Source organism: Chanos chanos, chromosome 3, assembly GCF_902362185.1.
Source record: "Chanos chanos chromosome 3, fChaCha1.1, whole genome shotgun sequence".
In the NCBI taxonomy this organism is placed as follows: domain Eukaryota; kingdom Metazoa; phylum Chordata; class Actinopteri; order Gonorynchiformes; family Chanidae; genus Chanos; species Chanos chanos.
The window spans coordinates 17,009,184-17,031,691 of record NC_044497.1 but is presented as its reverse complement, the minus strand read 5'-3'; the positions used below and the strand labels follow the sequence as shown (position 1 = coordinate 17,031,691).

At 43.3% G+C, this 22,508-nt stretch overlaps 1 protein-coding gene across 3 annotated transcripts in view; it reads right to left on the bottom strand.

Moving 5' to 3' along the window:
- Window positions 1-2,773: 2,773 nt before the first annotated feature.
- Window positions 2,774-22,508, bottom strand: part of nrp1a (neuropilin 1a) — a 60,489-nt gene continuing 40,754 nt past the window's right edge. The window contains exons 7-17 of one of the 3 annotated variants that reach the window (XM_030768203.1): window positions 17,675-17,830; window positions 14,859-15,003; window positions 11,074-11,405; window positions 9,608-9,752; window positions 7,745-7,855; window positions 6,624-6,678; window positions 4,705-4,850; window positions 3,967-4,244; window positions 3,746-3,842; window positions 3,487-3,540; window positions 2,774-3,281 (exon numbers count right to left, since the gene is read on the bottom strand). In XM_030768203.1, the coding sequence (XP_030624063.1) occupies window positions 2,995-3,281; window positions 3,487-3,540; window positions 3,746-3,842; window positions 3,967-4,244; window positions 4,705-4,850; window positions 6,624-6,678; window positions 7,745-7,855; window positions 9,608-9,752; window positions 11,074-11,405; window positions 14,859-15,003; window positions 17,675-17,830 (1,806 nt within the window). In that variant the 3' untranslated portion in view covers window positions 2,774-2,994. The remainder of the gene's footprint in view (window positions 3,282-3,486; window positions 3,541-3,745; window positions 3,843-3,966; window positions 4,245-4,704; window positions 4,851-6,623; window positions 6,679-7,744; window positions 7,856-9,607; window positions 9,753-11,073; window positions 11,406-14,858; window positions 15,004-17,674; window positions 17,831-22,508) is intronic. The other 2 variants (XM_030768202.1, XM_030768204.1) reach the window with 2 other exon arrangements.

The window sequence follows — 22,508 nt, the reverse complement described above, 5'->3', positions numbered from 1 at the left end:
TATTTTTAAGGCCTTTGCTGTTAATTCATTTATTTTGTTTGTTTATTTTTTTTCCCTACAACAGCAATTACAGAAGCAGTATTGAAAATAAAAGGATTTTTTTTTTATTCTTGTAAAAAAAATCAGCACAAAATTTCAAGGACAGTACAAAAAAACGAAGAGATAATAGGCCAGGGACATGGAAACGTTACTATAGGAAATCTGTATACCTTTTTCAATAATGAAAACATCTCTTTAACTGTACTTTTCAGAATCATATCACATATTCTGAAACTATAAAAAAAAAAAAGAAAAAAGAAAATGAACACTGATTTTTTTTTTATTTGGATTTATACAAATGAATGTTAAAAACACAATTAACCTTTTTTTAAATATATCTATCAGTGCAATATTTATTTTTTCTTTAATGCTACAGTATGCTTTCTCTGTTTGACCTGACTGAAGGTAACCAACCGAATCTCCGAAGCTTGAGCTAACATACATGTAGCATTGAGAGAGGGGACGGCCAGTTTTTCAACAACCATACAGAAATGAGTGGAGAATGTGTTTGCCACAGTACACAATACAGGACACAAACATACCAAGTAACCTTTGAAACTATGACAGTAATAGCGGCAGTGAAGCCCTGTTTGTTTCGTCGGGTGAAACCTGGATTTCCCATATTTGACAGGTTAAATCCTTGCAGGCAACTAAAACAGCTATGTAAAAAGAAGCCCGTAACCTAGAACAGAAACATCTCCAGAATGTCTATTTTGTATCAAGAACTGATCAATGATGGATAACGCACCAGCATATGATCTCTTATTTTCTTTTCAAACAGTCATTTAACTATTCTTCCAGGCATTCATTGCCTTTATGAAGAGTTGAGCTTGTGAGTTTGTCTAAAGCAGGGTGAATAGTTCTGGTCTTGGTGCTGTCAAATGACAACATACTCTGACTAGTCAAAGCCAGTGACTGATAGAGTCCCAAATGACAGAACACCTCAGACTCCCAACCAATCATCTTCTCCTCACAACCATTGTGACAGCGACAATGACATCACAGTATGGGCCAAACCAAAGGGAACAGGGGTCCAGAAAAGCCCATGTCTCATTCTGTAAAAAAGGTGCTACTCCTTCTAACTTTTCCTTCATTTCCACTGCTCTTACAAAAACTGGATGGGTAGTTAGCAGTCTCAACAGTGTACTGGACAAGTTTCTCATATCTGTCTGGTCCTTTCTGAGAGAACAGTGCTAATAAAGGAGAAGACAGGAGGAGAGGATTCCACCCTAGAGCTCTGGAATGGGTCCTCCAACAAGACAAGCGAGATGAAATACGAGTGCTTGAAAAATCTTGCCAGCAGTAAAGGCAATAGCACCATTCTCACGCGAGATTTGTCCAGCTGTCAGTACACATAATGGGACGAATAATGGCGGTGATGGATTGAGGACAAAGTGCATTCAGGTTCAAAAGGTGTTACTTGTTCCTCAGGTAAAGAATAGAAATGGATGTAGGTGATATGTCATAATCAAAGCAAGCCAACCACTATCGTGTCTTTTCATTTTTTTTTTTTTTTTTGGTATTCTGCCAGACATCGTCCACATGGCCCTCCTTGTTATCGAAATGAAAAAGGTCAGCCTAGAATACGCTTCACACACAGATGATCAGATGAGTGCATAAAACAAATGACAAAACTACAGAGAGCCGAGAGAGAGAGAGAGAGAGAGAAAGAGAAAGAGAAAGAGACTAAAATAGAGAGAATCTCTAAAATCAGAGAAGCTCAGCATCTAATATTGAAAAGAGTAGAAACAGACCTACATGAGGTCATGTAGATTTTATGATTGTAATGCTAGTCATAATTTGGACTCAAAATGAATCCAAGGGGTGAAACTTAATCTCGTAACATAATCTCTTTTGTTCATGAATACCAGCCTGTAGTCGCTCCATTTCATGATTGCGTGAAAGGAGAATTGTATAGTGTAGTGGCAGATGCCATCAAGTGCCAGGTCTTTGTGAATCTGTACTGAAAGTGGTTTCAATACGCCGTGTTCACACACACAGTTTGCACCTCTGGCAGAGCGAGAAAAAGGAAACAAGACGCAAAAACACACTTTTCACTTTCACAAAACAGTCAGACGATTGTATTTACAACACACAACCCAAGAAAAAGGGATACTGCAGCTTTTTTTCTTCCTTTTACTTGTTTTCTTTGAAAAAACGGCATGAAAATATATTAAAACTTATGTACAATATGTGGGGTGTTGACATTAAAGCGCAAAATGGATTTTCAGCACACTGGGTCCTGTCTCAGCCTCATTTCACCAGCAGCTATGTATTTGTTCCAGAAAGTAAGGGATGTAAAAATCCAAAATCAACAGAGGAGACAAAAAAAACAAAACAAAGAAACAAAAACAGATGTACCAAAGGCACTATCTGAACCACACCCGATATCAGGTAAATTAAATCCACACCTAAAAGATGCAGTGGATTTCTCCTCTGCTTCTCCTACTCCAGAGCAATGCTCCAAAACCTTTCAGACATGGTTCATTTTGAGTTTCATTTCTACACATCTCCCTCAACACAAAAAAATAACAATCTTTCAAATGACATATCTGATTTACTTCCCAGAAACAAAAGATAAATATTTTTTAACATTATTATATATTGGTCTCAACACCAGCATCTGATTGTAGAAATGAAGAACTGAAAAAAATATACAAAAAAAAATCAAAATAAAATAAGTGAAACAAAATAACCATTTAAATCTGTACATTTTTTTTTCTGTAAGCGATTTTGTACACAGTGTCCTCCAACTGGTAGGTTTCTTTCACTGCAGCTCCTGAGAAAAGCATGGCTCAGTCCAAACCTCCCATTGGTTCTCAGAACTTCAGAGCCTCAAACCTCGTCCAATGAGGAAGGGCGTTTGGCAGTCCCATTTCTTTCTTTTCTTTATTCTTGTTTTTCTTTTTTTGCTTGCACCTCCGTTGTGTGGTGAGGTCCATCTCATGGCCCTCTTCACGCTTCCGAGTACGAGTTCTGTGAATTGAGCTTGTCCTTCTTAAGCTTGACTCCGTCCACCAGTTCAAAATTGTAGTTCTCCAGAGCGGAAAGGTTCCTGTCAGACATGCCCCCGTGGGAGCAGGCACAGTAGAGAACGACCCCACAGATGGCACCCAGGAACACCCCCAAGGCGCTCATAGCTATAATGGTAATAAGGATGGGATCCAGTGTCTTCAGCATGTTCCCGGCACCACTGATCCCATTGTTCTCCACTATCTCAGGGTACTCTGTGATGTCCACAACTGAATGAGAAGAGTAGCAGAAGAAGAGGAAAGAGAGAGAAAAACAGAAGAAATCATGGAATTTAGATAGAGAAGTACAACTGTGCTGACAACAAGATGTGTTTTTCTTAAAAACATTGTGTAATGGGTTTTTTTGGGGTTTTTTTGCAAGTAAAAAAACAAAAGTCTTTGTTTCCTGTGAAGCATTGAGATGCATGTGACTTACTGATTTCGTTGAAGTTGTCGTCAGGCAGCATGGGTTCTGTAGGAACATCAGGATCTACACAGACAAACAACAAGTCATGAGGCTGATTGCAAGTTTACTTCCATTCGCTTACATTACCAGCTTTGGGCAGATTTGAATGTGACCGCCACATGTAAACATGTTTACGTTTAAGCCATGTAAACAAGCCAAATGGAGTTAATTCAGATGCAATACTTGAATATGTCTAAATCTAGTTCTTGTGGTGAGTTTGTTTATTCACCCTTGCAGTCAGCCATGTTGAGATTCTCTAGGATCTTGATGTCATCGACAGCGATATCACCCCAACTCTTCCTCTCCACCACCCCCTCGATTACCACCTGCACCACACAACAAACATCAGCAGTCAATTAAAGTGTGTTTAGAGAACAGGGCACAGGTATTTTGGGGTGTAGTTTTACTCTTGGTAATAACAGAGGTCCATATGAATCCATCAGATCGTACCTGATAGGGCTTAGTGGAGTGGGGTACGAGTACTCTGGCTTCCCGCCAACGGTTTCCCTGGTGACCGCTGACAGTCCAGAGCAGGATATCAGCTGTGCCTTGTGTGCTCTCCTTGCGCTGTTTGACGTGCAGTGTGCCAATATGTGGGCCGAACATATGGTACCAAAAGGACACGCACAGGTCTGACTCCTGACCCGCTACCAACGGGCTCACCAAACGAGCCACTTCTGTCTCCTGGGCACCTGTCGCCAGGGTGTAGATGAAATTACCTGATCCACCTGTGGGGGGAAGAGAGGGAGAGAGAGAGAGAGAGAGCACGCATGTGGCAGAAATTAGAGAGGTGACCAACTCTGATGATGTGCTATAGTGATGAATAGCAGAGATCTGGGGATCAACATGGCAACCCTCATCTGGACGGAGATAACTATTTTGAAAAAGCTGATCTCTAAAATAAACAGTTACAAACCTAATTTACATCTTCAGCATGAAGCTGACTTTTGAGTTGATTTGTCCCCCCACAAAGTTGAAGACACACACATTTGCTTTATTCTATAACATGATTTTAAACTCAATTCAGTTCCATTCTCTCCTATTCTGTCTGGTTAGTGGTCTACTGTCATGTGAATTCTTTCTAAACTATTAAACATTATCTGCCATTCTTCTGGTTAGCAGTGTATTGCCATGTACAGGACTTGGTTGTTGTCATTGTGCGGGTATAATTAGGCCAGTCTTACTTACCAGTATGGTCCATATTGGGACCAGTGTTAAGAGTTGGCGTCCCGCTGGACTGAATTTGCCATCTGTAACCACTGTCTTCAGAAGTCCAGCCACAGAAGGACGGGTCATTGGCCCAGCCAAAGTCACAGGCAAACCACTGGAATGCTACAGAGGGACAACAAGACAGGGTGCTGAGTGGTTCATTTGTGGTTCACACACTAAATTCATCTCAGAGGGCGAGCTTTTGGCTGTCCTGTCACATAAAGGAAAGAAAACAATTCTGAATGGTTTGGACTTGATTAATCTCTTAAGAGTGATCATTCTCATTGTATAAGTATGAATGTAGTGATTCTCACCATGGTGACATCCTCTCTATTCACACTAATAATACTATGGAGACCTGATGCTGGCTATTCTTCAGATTTTGCTAAGTCAAGTCTTCAAGAAAACATGGAGACTGTGAACCTAGATTATATTGTGGATTCACACCCTGCCCTTGTGAATGCTAACTTCACTACTGAGTTAATTCACACAACTGAAAATTTGTTTTAAACACAAGTGGTGGCTCATTTCGCAAAACATCTGAGAACTATTTATGGAACATGTCAACACATTGTCCTCTGTACAAAGAGTGTACGGCTGGTATCCACTGGGGGGCAGCATAGGGCTTTGTTAAGATCAAAACTATGGCTGCAAAAACATACAATACACAGAGACAAACTTAATCCTGTCAGGATCAGGCAAGTTCCAGTCACACACACACACACACACACACACACACACACACACACACACACATACAAATGTAACATTCTGGGAGCAAAACATTTGTTCTGGTTAATTAAGAAAGGAGCACAACAACAACAAAGGAGGAATGAATAAAGAAACAGATGGAGAGAGGATGGAAGAGAGGAAGAAAACTAATTATGTACTTTTAAGAAGAGTCCACAGTCAGGGTCAGCTTTTTTAATGAGGTGAGCTGAAGCAAAGGGAGGGAGGGAGGGAGGGAGGGAGACAGAGGGAAAGAAAGAGGGATGTCTAAGATTTCAGACATGCCACTGAGCTTTAGTGTCTGTGCAGCGTCAGTACTACTGTCCAGACAATGTAAAAATGTGGCCAGATATTCCACTTTAATAATGAGAGATTCTGCCTGCTCTGTGTAGGGCATTTGTCCATGTGAAAGCAGAGGAAAGAATCCCCATTATAAGCCGCATCTAAGGCATTCTGCCACTGTCTGGACAAAAAAATGTAAAAAGACGACTGGCTTCCAATTCAGTTATTTTTCTTTCCCAGCTTTGGGCTGCAGGAGTGAAGGTTTAAGATTAGTCTAACTTCCATGCCAAGCTCTCCTGCACTGTTTTACCCAGACAACAAACCACATCCAAAGTCAGAATACACACTGATCTTTAGATCACTCACACAGAAACACACACACATGCAAGCACACGCGCACACGCGCACACACACACACACACACACACACACACAAACATCCCTTCATCAATAAGATCCCTAACTTGCACACAGCTTCACAATGACAAGATACCAACACGCATTAAGCTCTGCTCTCTTCAATCTGAAAACACCCTAGTCTGTTAAAGCGGCTATCATTATGCTGCATGCCTTCATAAACATGAGTCTATAAATCTGTATGACATAATGACCTGACAACAGGCACTAAAACACACACACACACACACACACACACACTCTCACACACACACACACACACACACACACACACACACACACACAGTTTAGATTACAGATCACATCTTCTCATAACACAAAGAGCTGATAACACCGAATGAATCCCCTTTTCTTCACAGCAGTGGAGGAGGTAAGACAGAGCACAGGGCTGTGTTGTGAAGAAGAGACAGACATTGAGAGGTCATCCCCCTTTCAGACAGAGGAAAGAGGAGTGTAGGAGGGGGAGTTCTCTATTACCTGGCAACATGCCCATCTCTGTGGTGGTTTCGGGGGTCGTGGTCCCACCTGTGGGGAGAGGACAGAATGCATCTGTCAAACTGGCTGCTGCAGGGAATGACGCTAATGGTCTGGATTTCAACAGGCTATTGTCTTTCATAGCATGCACGGTAAAAATTTTTGCTTTGTTTCTTTCAAAAGAGCTTGATTTTTTTTCTTATAAGCAAAACACATCTGTTTAGATACATTCCAAAGAAAGACAAAAGAAGTGAAATACAGTCACACTTATGATTATTATTTTACTATGAAATCTGGTGTCACAAAATGTCTATTTTTAAAATCAGATGTGTAAGTAGGATTGTCTGACATGCAAACAGACAGCGTGAGACAGAGGACACTGGTGTAATGAACAGGTCAAAAGCTATCCACTCACACCTGTGGGCTATAAGGACATAGCATTTGCCTGTTCACTCAGGTCTCACTGAATGGCAAAGTAGGAAGAGCAGTGGGAGCAGAGGGAGGACAATAGGAGCAATGACACAAGCACAGCTGGAGTGTGGAGATTACGAGCAGGTGCAGGATGCGATCACTGGCTCAGGTGAGTGGGTTGGTTGGGGGATATTGAAAGGAAGAGGGGGTTTTCAACCATGCATAATGGCTATGTTAGCTGGCTAATAGCGATAATCATTAGCTGATCATCAATGATCATCAATATCAATATTAAGCTATTTATTTTTTTATTTATTATGTTAGTACCTATATATCCTAACTCTAACACTCAGGTCTACACCTATGTGTGGACAAAGTCAAAGGCTGAATAAGGTGAGACAAGATACAAACCAATCAAACAAGAAAATTACACACAAAAGGTTTTTGTGTGTGTGTGTGTGTGTGTGTGTGTGCGCGTGTGTGTGTGTGTGTGTGTGTGTGGACATGGTGACAGGGGAAACGTGGTTGATGGAGAAGCAGGGTCAGGTGATTAGGAGACTCAGGTGATTGCAGGAGATCAGATTTGAAGGGGTTCAGTGGGTGGAGCAGGAGATCAGATTTGAAGGGGTTCAGTGGGTGGAGCAGGAGAGCAGAGTGGAGTTGAAGGATTAGAAAGGCGGATTCTCTTCGGCCTGAGTGTTAGCACCTGTCTGATCTTGGTCATCACCTGTTCCGCTGTGGCAGTTGGCCTGTTCATCGTCACACTCGTCTGATGGTGTGGTGGGAGGGGCGGGCGTGGTGGGTGGTAGGGTGGGAGCTGAGAGAGAGAAAGAGGGACGAGGAGAAGGACGAGAGAGGAAGAGAAAGAGAACAGAAAGAGAAAGAATAGATATGATATTAGTCATTATGTGTCAGCAGTGCAAGCACACACAAACACACACACACACACACACACAAATATACCATCCCACTTTTAGTGAAGTATCATGACCAACCATTCATTTATCAACTCCTTAATCCAACTCTTAGTCCTGGGCCCTTAATCTTAACCTGAACTGCGCATTTGGGTTGGAGCTTTTTATTCCTCTGGGTGGGGCTCCACCCTGAGCCCACTCGGCTGTGCTCTGCTCTTTGCTGTATCAGGCTGATGGCTCCTCTCATTAAGGCATACTGGGACTGTAGGATGTGGGCTCTGAAGCCCGGCTCCGTGCCCTGTGTTTACTCCCAGACTGTAATGAGTTGCCTTTAAGCCGAGCAGGCTTTCCCCGAAATGAAGGAGAAAAAAAAAAAAGCAAAGGAGCATTAGAGGGATGGAAGGAGGGGAGCAAGAGGAGAAACCTGAGCCTGTGGAGAGAGGGGGAAAAACTCAGGGTCAACAAAAGGTCAGATGGAGGGAGATGGGGTCGGAGACAGATCAGAGGAAAGGACTTTGAGCTGCTGTGTTCAGGAGAAATGCCTGGATTAAAACCCCCTGTTAAGGATTAGGCCAATAGCCCCTTTTCTCTAGGGCTGCCAAGAGCACCTGTGAGCATGTATGCACAAAAGTGTATGAGTGCAAGTGTTTGTGTGTGTGTGTGTGTGTGAGTGCATTGGTATGTGTACGTGTATGAATGTGTGTGTGTGTGTGTGTGTGTGTGTGCATGCCTGCATGTGTGGGTACATGCACATATGCTTGTCTCAGACTGAGCATGTGCGGCCGATACAAGCGTGTGTTTTGGCAGCACCAGTGAAAACAAGCATCATCATCCGCCTAAAGCCCCCAGTGGGACGCCGTGGCTTACATGGGCTAGGCTCACAGACTCCCTCAAATCCAATATGTAAATCCACTAAAGGCTGACTGGGCTAAACTCACATATCAAACCAGCTCTAAATGAATACAGAGAGAAGTGAAGCTATGCTAAGCTAAGCTAAGAGAAGAGAGGAGAAGAGAAGAGAAGTACTCCATGACAGACAGCAACATAGACAGAGAGAAAGACAAAAAAGATGAGAGGCCAGAAAGAGGAGAGAAGAAGGAGAGACAGGATGAGGAAAAAGAGTGGGGCAGAACATGGGCACTAATCCGCAGAGGCAGGTGGACAGCAGATCCTCTCCATCTGTCTGAGGGTCCCTGTGTATTTTGAGAAGGGAGTGCTGGGCTGGGATTGGCTGGGATGTTTCCTTTAATGTCACATCTGTGGGACAACTGTCCTCTTAATTATGGGGAAAGTATGACCTTGGCCAACCCCTGTACCATCAGGGTGTAACCAAGAGGAGTTCAGAGGAGCCACTCTTGTCTTTATCTCCACGTGGCTTTGGTTACAAAAATATACGTCACGACATGAAACCTCAGACTTACTGATGACTGCAAGGAAAATCTGAACTGTACCAGTCTCTTATGTACTTGGAACTGTTTATATTTTGTCGACTTGTCTGTTGAGTTGTTGTTGTTTGTGGGTTAAACAAAACATTTTGCTGACAATCTTGCTTTTGGCTTGTGTCAGGAGGTTGGGCACGTGTGCTGAGTTCTGGTAGATATAGTGAAAGTGAAAATGAAAGAGAGAGAGATGATTGTCTTGGTTCAGTAACCTACCTTCTATCTCACAGCCCAGGAGCTCCAGTCGTAGACCCATCCCAGCAGGAGTGGCCCTGTCTGGATAGATTCTCACAAACCGGGTCAGGATGGGCTCCACTGTTCTCAATGCTGGGGTATCATAATTCATATTCCCTTCAAAAATCTGTGAGAGAAAGAGAGAGAGAGAGAGAGAGAGAGAGAGAGAGAAAATATCATTCCTCTGGCTGAGCTACTTATCAAGTCAGACCCACGCAGGCACACTGGTTTCCTTTGCCGCTGAGAAAACTCTTGAGATTGCAGGAAACAACGGTGGAACCCCTGAGTTCTCTGGCCCAGATCTGAGAGTCTGAGGTAGCTCTCAGACGAAGTCCCGCAGGCCAGCTATGCTTTCAGAAACGGCAGGGCACTTCATCAGCCAAAGACTAAAATTTAGCTTCACTAAAGAAAGAGAGAGAGTGAGAGAGAACGGGAAAGAGCGTCTTTAGAAGAATAACTAACGGCAGGGAACATGAGGTCGCAGTCGTGAAACAGAGAAGGGCTACTGTTCACATGCCTGCTGTCCTCTTCATGATCAGAGGAGATAGAGAGAGATAAAGGGATGAAACAGACAAGAGATTTAAGGCAGCCCTCACTCTTCTTTAAATCAAGCCTCCTGCTATCTGGGATCGATTGATATTCCTGCCGGGGCTGTATGGTATAAAAGGAGTTGAAGTATATCTGTACGATTTGTACTTCAGTTGGAGAAATGATGAGAGACAGACACATTCAAAGCGTACCGACTGAAACACACACACACACACACACACACACACACACACACACACAAAATGGATTCTGGTGCGATTCTCAGTTCAGCATCAGAATTTTCACATGGAAATCTATAAGCCATGAGCATAAATGTTACTAAATCTTGTCTTTAGTTGAAACTGAAGTACATTTGAAATGTTCTTGAATCTTGTCTATAATTGAAACTGAAGTACATCGGAGGTATGTTTGTGCTTCAACATTTCCTCCATTTTCCTCTCATTCTCTTCCTCAGTCAATAATTCACACTGTCTAAAACAGGGTGCTCAAGTTTGTTTCTGCTACTTTTCATATTAGGCCTCCACTGATGTCTCAGACGGTCTGAAAACACACCTGCCTCCAAAGTAAAAATCAATGTGTGAATGAGCGTTGGGGATAACAGGCAATGGGACTTGACCTATTCTGAAGGGAGGGGAGTAACGTGTAAAGCTGGGTTCTCAGGCCCGTTTTACTGATGTCAACTGCACAGTGTGCTGATACTCAGCTGACACTCCATGACCCTAGACTTCCTGTTTTCATTCAGATTTTTTTTATTATGCACATTGCAAAAAGAGTAGGCATATGAAACGCGTGGACTCGAGGCCCCTTTTAGGAGGTACAACTCAACACAACTAACCCCATTCCCATCCAATCAGTGCTCAGCCCATTTCACCCAGTCTCCTCCAACTGCATCTCCTTACCCTTGGCTTGTTGCCGGTAGCATCCATAATCATCTTCCAGTCGGACCCGTTGTTGCTGTATCCTAGTCGGAATTTCTTCATGAAGACCTTGTTCTCGCGATGTTTGCCTCCCTGGATGATCAGGCCTCTGACTAGCTTCTCCTCGCCCAGGTCCACCTGCAGCCATTCATTCACGTAGGGCTGGGGCTGGGGCAGAAGGGTCCAGCCTGAGCGGCTGGTCAGCAGGCGGGCGTTCTCTGGAACCCAGCTACGGTCCGTGTGAGAGGAGGCGGTGATCTGGGAGTCTGTGATGAGACCAGATACCATTCCCAACATTCCTGAGCATGGATACTCTGCATGGAGGAAAGAGAGAGAAACAGAAAGAGAGAGGGACAAAGAGAGAGGGAGACACATCAGTCAAGTGGTATTAAGGATAGCTGAGGCATTGGGCTTGATGGTTTTAAAGAGAGAGAGAGACAGAGAGAGAGAGAGTGACAAAGATATGATGAAGAGAGTGAGAGAGGAGACATGAGGCAGAAAGAGAAAAGCTAAAAAAGGCCAAAAAAATAAAGTGAAGAAAGGAAAAAAATGATATTGTGAGCTGATGAAAGACAGGATGAACTAAGACTGCTGAGTGAACTCAGCAAGGAATCTGGCCAAGAGCTCAAAAGAAATGACAAGAAGGAGGCAAGAGGGATAGAGATAGAACAAAATGTGTGTGTGTGTGTGAAAGAGAGAGAGAGAGAGAGAGAGAAAAGGCAGGAGGAGCAGAGGAGATAAGCAGCCTTGCTCCTTCCCTGTCTTTCTTTCTCCCATTCTCTTCTGACCTCTTGCTTATTAATTCCCCCGCCTGTGGTGTTTGTCTCCGGGTATCTAATTAAACCTCTCCTATCATCTGCTGTTTCTACCTTTCTGACTTTAGAAGCTCCTTTCTTTCATCTTAAACCCTTCACTCCCCTCCTCCGCTTTCTTTCCTTTGTCTTTGATATTTTTTCACTCCCATCTCACCTATTCACTTTCTCTCTCTCCCTCTCTCTCTCCCTCCCTCTCTCAAACCAAACCCACTGGTCTTCATCCTCTAATCAATTTTGTTATCCATCTGTATCTCTCAGAGAGAGACAGAGAGAGAGAGAGAGAGAGAGAGACAGAGAGAGAGAGAGTTGCTTCACCTTTAACAATGAGATTCTTCTCAGACCTTTTCACTCTTCAGTTCTGATATGTCATGGAAGATTACCAAGATCCTGACACCACACTGAATGCAGGCAGGCAGACTCAAAACCCTTACATTCTCCCATCTGCTTTTGAGTCTGTGACCTGTGAACAACATCGTAATCTACGAGCAGCTCTCTTAGAGCACGTAAACGTCAAGAGACCTTCTAGAAACTTCAGAATTGGAGCTAATGTGGTGTGAAATAACACCTGAGTGAGGTTTTATTCAGAAGTCTTTCACTCTCTTTGTTGTAAATGCCACAAACTTCCTTGCTAGTCCTGGAACGGAAGGACCAAGTCACTCGTAAGTGATTCCCTCATGCACCAACCAGTCCAAAACCTCTGTGGTAGACTGGTCCCAGACAGGAGATACTTATGGCAAAGATCTGAGTCTGATTCTTTGTCAGGGTGGGAGACTGGAGAAACTGGTCCTTCTCAAGCTGCCAGTGCTGGAATACTAGTTTGTGTGTGTGTGTGTGTGTGTGTGCACGCACAATTTGTAACATTGCGCTGAAAGCTTTTTATGGTCATTGATGCTTTGAGGGAACTGGGCGCTCAATGTTTATTTTTAAAATGTCCATCCAGCTCATTTGATGAAAGCTGTTAATGAAACTCAGATGGAATTTTAGCTCTGAGGTTCTGAAGTAGCATGTGTGGACACACCCAGAGGATTCTGGGAGGCACGCTATCGACAGGGTCCGCAGAGGGGCGGCGGCAGGGCGTTTACTGGGCGGCGGCAGGGCGTTTACTGGGCGGCGGCAGGGCGGCCGCACACACAAATGGTCTTATTTACAAACACACGGACAAAGCTTATTAATAGCTGTAGTGAAGTGGAAAGCCTGTTCAACATGTCACAAACCCGCTAACACAGCCGGCAGTGAACCAAAAATCTGCACATGGTTTATTCGAATTAAAGTGTAAACGCCATTATGAATGAGATCAATGTGGAATTTGTTGTAGAATTATACAAGTAATCAGGACTGAGAGAGGAGTAATTTGTTCTGAAGAATAATATCTGACATCAGAGACAGACTCTGGACTCTAGACAAAAAAGAAAGACAGCATGAACTAATATTATGGAGGTGCTTGTTACATTCTTCAGTATGACCTTATTTCCTCTGGGAGGTGTCTCTGCTCACCTCCATTTCCCTACACTCCCTTAAACAGTAGTTCAGAGTGGTCATGCACAAATCTGTTTTGTGTATATTCATTTACATTCACAGTTACAACTGTGCTATAGTGAGGTCAGCATGTTTGAGAATGTTCACTTAAGACTGGAGTGTCTCTATACAACTGGATCAGTAAGATCACACTTTCAGTAGAGGGTGGGTTAAGGGGAGCCCACCTGGGCGGCATCATCAGAGCCACGCCTGCAGATCACTGATGACGTCACCACGCAGACCTCACGGCTGCCCCTCGCCTCTGTGATGTGTTTTGAGTGTGGTCTGTTTACCCACCCAGACATGCAGCCAACACAGCTGTGTCACACTGCAACTGCAGCAAATCCACCCTGACCACAGACACACACACACACACACGCGCGCACTTACACACGCACACACACACACACTTACACACATGTGCATGTATACACACACTCCCACATACACAGACTCATGTACACGCGCACACACACACACACACACACACACACACACACACACATGCACATATACACACTCAGGCACACATACATGCCCACACTTGCATGTATGTGCACACACACATATAGACCTACACACTTACACATGCACTTAAAGGGATGTGTTCATGAATACAGCCAGCCCTTGATGTATAAACACACACACACACACACACACACAGACCTATAAATACTCGTCCACACACACACACACAGCGTGCACTCATTCTTCTTCTCCACATTAAAGGCAGCGGTCGTGACAGTGGGACGGCCATGATGTGAAAGTCGCTCTAATCAAAGCGCTGTAGAGGGTGGAGCCCTGCCAGATACATGCAGATGAGTATTCTAATTATTCAAACGAGCCCAAGGCCAGCTGCGAACGCATGAGCAGTGTGTGTGGAGGGCTTAATAATTAATACACTGTGTGTGTACGTGTGTGTGTGTGTGTGCATGTGTGTGTGTGTGTATGTGCGCGTATCTAGGGTGGAGAGGTTAAGGCTCAGGGTAGTGAAGTCTAAGAGGTGAGAGATTGGAGGAAGGGGTAAAGGTGAAAGTGATGCACTCAGCGAAGAGAGCAGAGGTCGTCATATCTGCTTGGCTGAAGCTCATCTATTTTAAATGAGCAACATATAAACATGGGGTTACATAAATACGTAATCACATGCATGTGCCTCTCCTCCATAATTCAAAACCTTCCCTAGATTCCTTCAAAAAAAAAAAAACTAACACTATCTCTCAGGCCCTACACCACAACGAATAAATATTTCTTTTTTCAAAAGTATCCAGAGTGAGAAAACTGTTTTAGGAACTTGAAGTGGACCCGTACGGCAAATAAACGTCAATTACCGTTTATTCTTGAAAGGTACAGAGATTGTAACTTCTAGCTGGCCAGAAACAGCTAGGCTGACCTGGCAAGTGGTCATTTTAAAAAGTCATAAAGTTCTTGGGGACCCACCTGAAATCTTACAGCCATACACCTCAAAACGCAGAGCGATGCCTGTGTACCAGGTATACGGTCGGATCCGGACGAAGCGTGTGAGCGTGGGCTTGGGAAGGGGTGTTCGCACCACATCCGTAGGGTTGGTGTTGCCCTGGAAAACCTGGAAAACAAACAGATGACACATAAATTTTTTACGTTTGTTTGTTTAGTGAATTCATCAGAGGAAGAAGGCCGCAGAAGCCAGGGACTCGGGTGATGTCGTGCCCCAGAAACTGATTGCAGGGACAGGGATGCAGTAATTTGGCCAGTTTCCTCAACAGCTACAGTGCTATGGTAATTATGGTCCCAGATTTAATTCATCTCAAAATCAGCAGTGACAATTCTATTCAGATTCCATCAATATCCAGCTCTTAATGTGGTCAGTGCAACAAAGCAACCAATTTTGTTGAAGCTTCAAGAAACTTTGTGTTTACATTAAATATTGGCTTCCTACTATTGCTAATACCTTTGGGAACATGAGCAAAGCATGAAGTACAGCTAAATCAGACTACATTTAAACAAAGAGAAAGCCCATTGTTTTTCCTCTGGGTGAATTTTCACTTCCTGTTATGCTATCCTTTCGTTTTTTTGCTTTTCTTTAACCAGAAAGTTCTGCATTAGTTGTAAAACTACTATCATTATTGTAAACAGAAGCATTAGTTAACATTATTTAGCTGACATTACACATAAAATGTAACTGTTATTTTGTGCCATGGCTACATTTGCACAGCAGTGAAATACATGTTCACTGTAGACCAAAAAAAAAAAAAAAAAAAAAGGAGAAAGAACTTGTGATAGTGAAAGAAAAGAGGTGTGAGAAAAGACAGATGAACAGAATTGACCTGTCTGGCCTTTATCACAGATCACAGCACATCTCTCCTCACGGGTCACATGGAAAAGGTCAGACAAGACAAGACACTTCCCTGCTCGCACTTACTTACACTCTCTCTCTCTCTCTCTCTCTCTCTCTGTGGTAGACAGCTCTTATACCCACTGGGAGAATTTTCAGCGTGTCCATAAGACTTAGCCTGGCTAATTGAGACACCCAGAGATGGTTTGACCCTTTGACCTTTATGACTGCCAACCTGCCAGGCCTTTTAGCTCTCTGATAGACAACTCTCTGTCTCTCTGCACTATATGTGTGTATATGGCTGTGCTGTGTGCGCACGCACACACACACACACGTGTGTACATTGCAGTATAAGATTTTTCTCTGGTTCTGTTTTGTCTGTAAATGTGTGTGCGCTAAAAAAGTGTGTGTGGGGCAGGGCTGCTAAAATGCAGGCAATGGTCTCTAGCCATTAGTCGGTCTTGAGGTCTGCACTGGTAGCAGCTCCCCTGACACTGCTTGTCAACTGTGTGTGTTCGTGTGTGTATGTCTGTGTGTGTGGGGCCCATCCACTCTCCCTAAATGTCACTCCAGTGCTCTACTCTGCCTCACTAACTATTAAATGCCTTTTTTTCAGAGCAATGCCAACACTCAAACTGCAGGCTCAGCAGTCAGCAAATGGGCCCCACTACTCAGAAAAGCACTTTAGACTGAGGCTGAAAAGAGACAAGCCTCACGGCTCCACCTTAAACCAGAGCCATTTTAAAGCAAGGACCCGGATGGGCACACTCCCAGGTATAACACACAACGAACACACACACACACACACATACACACATACACACAATCAGCTTGGTCATCTTGACAGGTCTATTTCACACTCCTGCAGTGCTTGGGAAGATCAAGTGTACACACACACACACACACACACACATACACACACACACAATGGTATTTACAGTTCACTTCAGTCTAGATTGTTTTTTTCCCAATGAAACTATTGGACAATCCCCTGTAACCACCGACAGAGAACTGACTATAACAGTAACATAGTGTGAAGAACCGTGATCAGTTTGCTGAGCAGGTGGGGAACTGATCGAAGCAACATCAAGCCTTTTTCTGTCGTTGTGAACGAGTCGTCTTTTGCAGCTACTGCTCTTTTCTCTTTCCCTCATTCTCTACTCATTCTCTATTTTTTCTACTCCACTTGTTTACTCAACTTTTATTCTGTTCATTATTCACAGAGAACAGGCCTACCACAAAATGCTGACATCATTCCCTTTGCAAATGAAAAAAAAGAAGAAGGGGCTGACTACTGTGGTTGGTTTGGAGTTTTCTACTTTCTTTTTTAAATAGTGCTTGTAAACAGTGTCTTTCATTGGTAGCTTACATGTGACTGTGGGAATTTGTGTTTGTGTGTGTGTGTGAGCATACCAAACTAAACACATAATAAGGCGGTGGGGGGTTGGAAATTCAACACTGAAAACACAAACCCATGTCATTCCCCTCTGTTGTTCAATCATGAGTCTGACAGTCTGACTAAGTCAGCTCCATGACAACAGAGGAATCCTAGAACACACCTTTTTGTTGTTGTTGTTGTTGTTGTTGTTGTTGTTTGAAGGAGCTTCCACTATGGTGGTCCGAATGTAACAGGAGCATCATGTGACCATAATTTCTTCAGAGACGAGGAGAATTTCTACTACTGTCAGGGACACATTGTTTAACTGATAAACTAGGGTTTGTGGTGACTCATTGGTAGAATGCTGAAGTTTGGATTACAGGCCTGTCCAGACCCCATTTCTAATCCCTCTCCTCTAAACCCGTAATACAGTATGGTTACAGTATAAGTCATTTGGTTGTCTCCTGCTTGGCTCCAGTTAATCAGCTGGAATAATTTACACTGGTTGAGAAAACCCATGGGTAAGGACCAGAGCTTCTTTATTTGGCAGAGGTGACCATTTACCTTCTGCTTGGAACCTTCTTTCAGCGTAATCCAGTCGTCGCCGTTGGAGCTTACATCCACTTTGTAGGACTTTACATAGTATTCTTTCTTTGTCTCCTGTGAGATGGCACCTTGTGTTCCAATTTCTGAGACAAACCGAAGGAAGCCAAGATCAACCTGAGGGGAGGGAGAGAGAGAGGGAGAGAGAGAGAGAGAGTGAGAGAGAGAGTGAGAGAGAGAGAGAGAGAGAGAGAGAGAGAGAGAGAGAGAGAGAATTAGACACAAAGTTCAGACTCTTGAAGGAGGAACAAAAAAAGTCCCCCATAGAGTAATACAGGTGTGATTGATTTTAATAAACTCTGAATTTAATAACAGAGAGCAGTGAGGACAATTTAATTTCCTGCAATGAAAGACAAGAGCTTACAGAATAAAGAGAGAAGATCTTTGACTGTATGAGCCATTTGACAAAAGCATTAAAAAAAAAAAAAAAAAAGGATATATATAAAAGGAGACGGAACTTCAGATGTACTCCATATTAAAAAATGAATGCTTCATAAAGTAATCATGAGCCACTGTGTCATTCTGGAAGGTCATTATATTTTCAGTCAGAGAGAGAGAGAGAGAGAGAGAGAGGTTAAGGGGAGAGGTGGGGTTTAGCTGAGCTGACAGGGAAGGTGTGTGTATTTGAGTTCTCAGTGCCCTGGGGGGATTCGTTTGTTAAAATTCAAACACTTCGTGGCATCAAAAAGGACGAGACTCTGAACATTACAACTGCTCAATGTCCACACTATGTCTGCTACTTAAGTTTTCCAAAACAAAGACCTTTATGGATCACATTGTGTGTGTGTGTGTGTGTGTGTGTGTGTGTGTGTGTGTTACACTCCATTGTAAGCATGGAGAAAAACATTCTAGCTCTGACCCAGTGTCCCACCCTCAGAAACTCTTTGGCCAAACTGAGCTGAATGTGTCTCCCCCTGCTTTATGCCTGAAGAGTCATGACTTAAGACTGTGGATTGATTTAACAGTTTTCTCCCTCTGATCATCCACCCTTGGCAGAGAAGGGGACACAAAAGCAATTTATTTCCCCGACCCTAGGATTTACATTCAGACAAGGAACTAGCCAACACATTATTAGTGATGATTTTTTTTCCCCAAGAAACCTACACTGTCAAATAAAGCACACAATCAAGATGTCACATTGCATCCAGAACATAATGAGAAACAGAGAAAAAGAAAAAGAGAAAGAGAACGAGACAGAGAGAGGCAGACAAAGGGCGAAAATCCAGATTCCGGTGGCACAGGGCCTTGTAGGATCAGTTTCCAATGCCGTTAGTGCATCACACGTATTATGGTCTTGGTTTTGTGCACTGATGTTAATGTAAAGCAAAGGGGGTTGTGTGTGGATGGGGTCAAGGACTCCTTCGCATGCTCCTGCAGCACCAAACTGGGAGTAGACAGCCACTCAGTCACTGGCACTGGGATGAGAGACAGTTTCAACTGGACTTTCACTTGCGGAGCTGGAGGCAGAGACTTCAAAACCACACCAAACCCAGAACACAAGCCAGTGTGGTCCATGAGAACTGCTGGTTTTGAGATGTTTGGCTCAGAACATCGTACCATAGCTACAGGTTTAACAAGTTATCCATGAGTCCATGGACATCCGTGTATGTTCTGTAAAATGGTAGCCAAGTTAGGGCAGCACTGTCTAAGAAACATACCCCCGTTGTTGGAACTTTTCAACAGTATTTCACTGGAAACCTGAAATCCTATATCCCTTATTCGAAGGGGAAACATCAATGCCGGCTATTAATTTTATTTCATTTTACACACGGTATGCAGTAACTGCCCAGAAATCTTTCAAAAGACAAAACCAGATGGGTACTGTGAATAAGGTTTTCTACATTACCATACTCTACTGTTTTTCCTTCTTGAAGCATCTGCAGTAACTCAGTGTGTGTGTGTGTGTGTGTGTGTGTGTGTGTGTGTGTGTGTGTGTGTCTGTGTCGGGGCGGAGGGGGGGATAGTTTTCATTGCCGCTTGGGAGCACGTTTGACTCGCCATATAAGGAACAGTTTTCTTTATGGTCATAAACACGGACTGTATCAAATCCCCTGTTTCAAAGCATGTCTTTTTAATAAGTGTAGAAAAAAACAGACACAGACACACACTGATCTCTGGCCAGTGGAATGGGGTTACAATTTTTCTAAAGGCAAAACCCCGTCTGAGCATAACCTCATCTAGACAGTGGGGAGGAAGCAAAATGAGACAGGCTTTTTGCTTCTTCTTTCACTACAACTTGGTCCAACCTGGATCAAAGAAAGCATTCTTTACTATCCGAACTAACCAATGAGGTGTCTTGGCCTTGGACCATCATCCAATCAACTGATCTCATGAGCTTCTAATACAATTAAACAAGCAGAGGGAGCTAGCTGCTAATACACCAACCATGTTTTTACTTTAGAACCAGGTTGTGAGGTTGTCTCAACTAAGCAAGATTACACGATTTCCCCCTAGCTTTGATTCTCGACGTGTCTTCCGTATGCATGTTGAAATATGCATAGCTGGAGGAGCATGTGTTTGGTCTGTAGGGCAGAGTTGACTAGAGCAGAGGAGAGCCAGAGGGAGGCAGTGGGTCTGAAAGACGTGGTGGAGGAAGGAAAACAGGTTGGATCAATTCCACTGACATGAACTGATAACAGATCAGCTCTCAGCTCTAATGAGAGTGCCATGATTTATTGATGTCTGCTTGTTTCAGAGAGAGAGAGAGAGAGAGAGAGAGAGAAAGAAAAGAGAGAAGAGAATGTATGTTGGATACTATAGTTCCACATTTGAATTCTTTTATTTTTCTAGTTTTTCACTTTTCAAAATTGGGATATTTCATTTCTTTTTTGTAGGACTATTACACAGGGCTTGTGTGTGTGTGTGTGTGTGTGTGTGTGTGTGTGTGTGTATGATGTGGTGCCAGACCAGCATGACCCTTTTCATAGCCACAAGGTCACAAGCAACATAAACGACAAAATGGAAGGAAACCACCTCTCCACAGATGGGAATCCCCATGTTGAGAGAGTGGACTCTCCCAAACAGACAGCATCTGTTCCAAACAGAACCACATCACCTTATAAGGACACAACATAGTGATGCTTTGAATTCTCTGTGATGGTTTTAATAAATTGGACTTTTTCTCCACTGGCAGCACCACAAAACCACAAAAGAGCAACATTTGAACTAAAGCCACAACTTGTCTAGTTAATAAACCTTCAATATTCTGCCTTAATTATCCTTAGAAAATTCAGGACAAACACGCATAATTTTTTTTTTTCCGAGTAAAATAAACATTAGTTCACTGCTCTGACACAATTGGCTGAGTGAAGCATACTAGGTGACGTAACCGCGTGAAAAAAAGACCATAAACTGCAGCCTAAACATACCCTCTGCACATTGCATTGTGAAATTGTGCTGACTCAGCAAAATACATGCCCATTTTCAACACTTTTTTTTTTTTTGCCTGCTGCCTCCTCTCCCTCAGACAGGAGGCCTTATGTAACAGGGTGGATCTGGAATAGTGCCAGGCAGCAGACAATGACACATGTGAGGCTTTAGACAGTTACTCAAATCTAAAAAGTACAAACACCCTCCTCCATGATGTCACCATCATTTAATCCAGGCCTAATCTGTCCAACAAAATTAAAAAAACAAAAAACATCTCTCCTTTTCTCTGGGGGAATAACCCACCTGATAATTTCCAGTCATTCTTGTACACAGTTTTCTTAATTCTACCATGAGAAATTCCAATCACTGGTAAAGAGTAAAAGCCAGCCAAATCAGCCTCAGCCATGTTTACAATAAACATTAGTTTAACATTATTTAAGTCTTAGAAAAACTATATTGTCAGGAGAATGTATGGGATAAGACATTGTGGAACCAAAAGGAATCTTCCACAGTCCTTGCTGTGTCAATGCCAAGTTGCCAGGGCCACATTTCAACCACAAGCTAACACAAACAACATAAAATACTCAATATGGACTGTCTCTTTCACAGTGAGAGTTTAAAAGCTATTTATAGTTTGCTGTGAGCGTTTTCCTAGACTGAACGCACACCTAGTGAAACAGTAGGAGACAGAGTCCTGTCTCATTCCTTCATGCTGAGGTGAGAACAACTGAGGTGTAAAGGACCTTAAACACAGGCCCAGAACCAGCTTTTCCAAGTTTTTACTCTCAAAAAGTGAGCAACAGAACTGACCCAAGATCAGTTTGTATGGCGCAACCTCTGCCTGCACTGTTAGGAACAAGGGGTAAAAATCATAGACTGTTGTCATGACACAGCCAAAATGAGCGCAGCAAAATACAGAATGAATTGCTCGCGCTGTGTTTTGCATGTCGGCAATTACGTCTCATGTGCAATTAGATTAATGTGTGTGTGTGTGCGTGTGTGTGTGTATTCGATGAGACGACGCAGACACTGGCCCTTTTGTCTCCGCTAAAGTGGATGACGCGAACAGTAATCCAACCCCCCTTAACCCCATGGTACACTCATTAAACTTCCACCATGTGTGGAATTAGCCAAGCACACAATCTGAGTCAGTCTGGCTGCCTTTCAGCAGAGACTGAGTCTATGCACTGTCTGCCATAGATGGGATGGGGCTGGCTGGCTGGCTGGATGGAGTGGGAATAGAATGGGGAGGGAGAGGAGGTTCAGAAGGTGATTCTTGCCGTTTCTTGTAAGCGTGCTCATGTGAGGGCTACCCTTACCCATTCCAAAACAAAACAGAAAAAAACTGTTTGGGTCCCAACTGCTTTATAGTGGGAGACCTTTTCCCTAACTATAAAGGCACCCCGCCCCCACCATAAAAAATCTT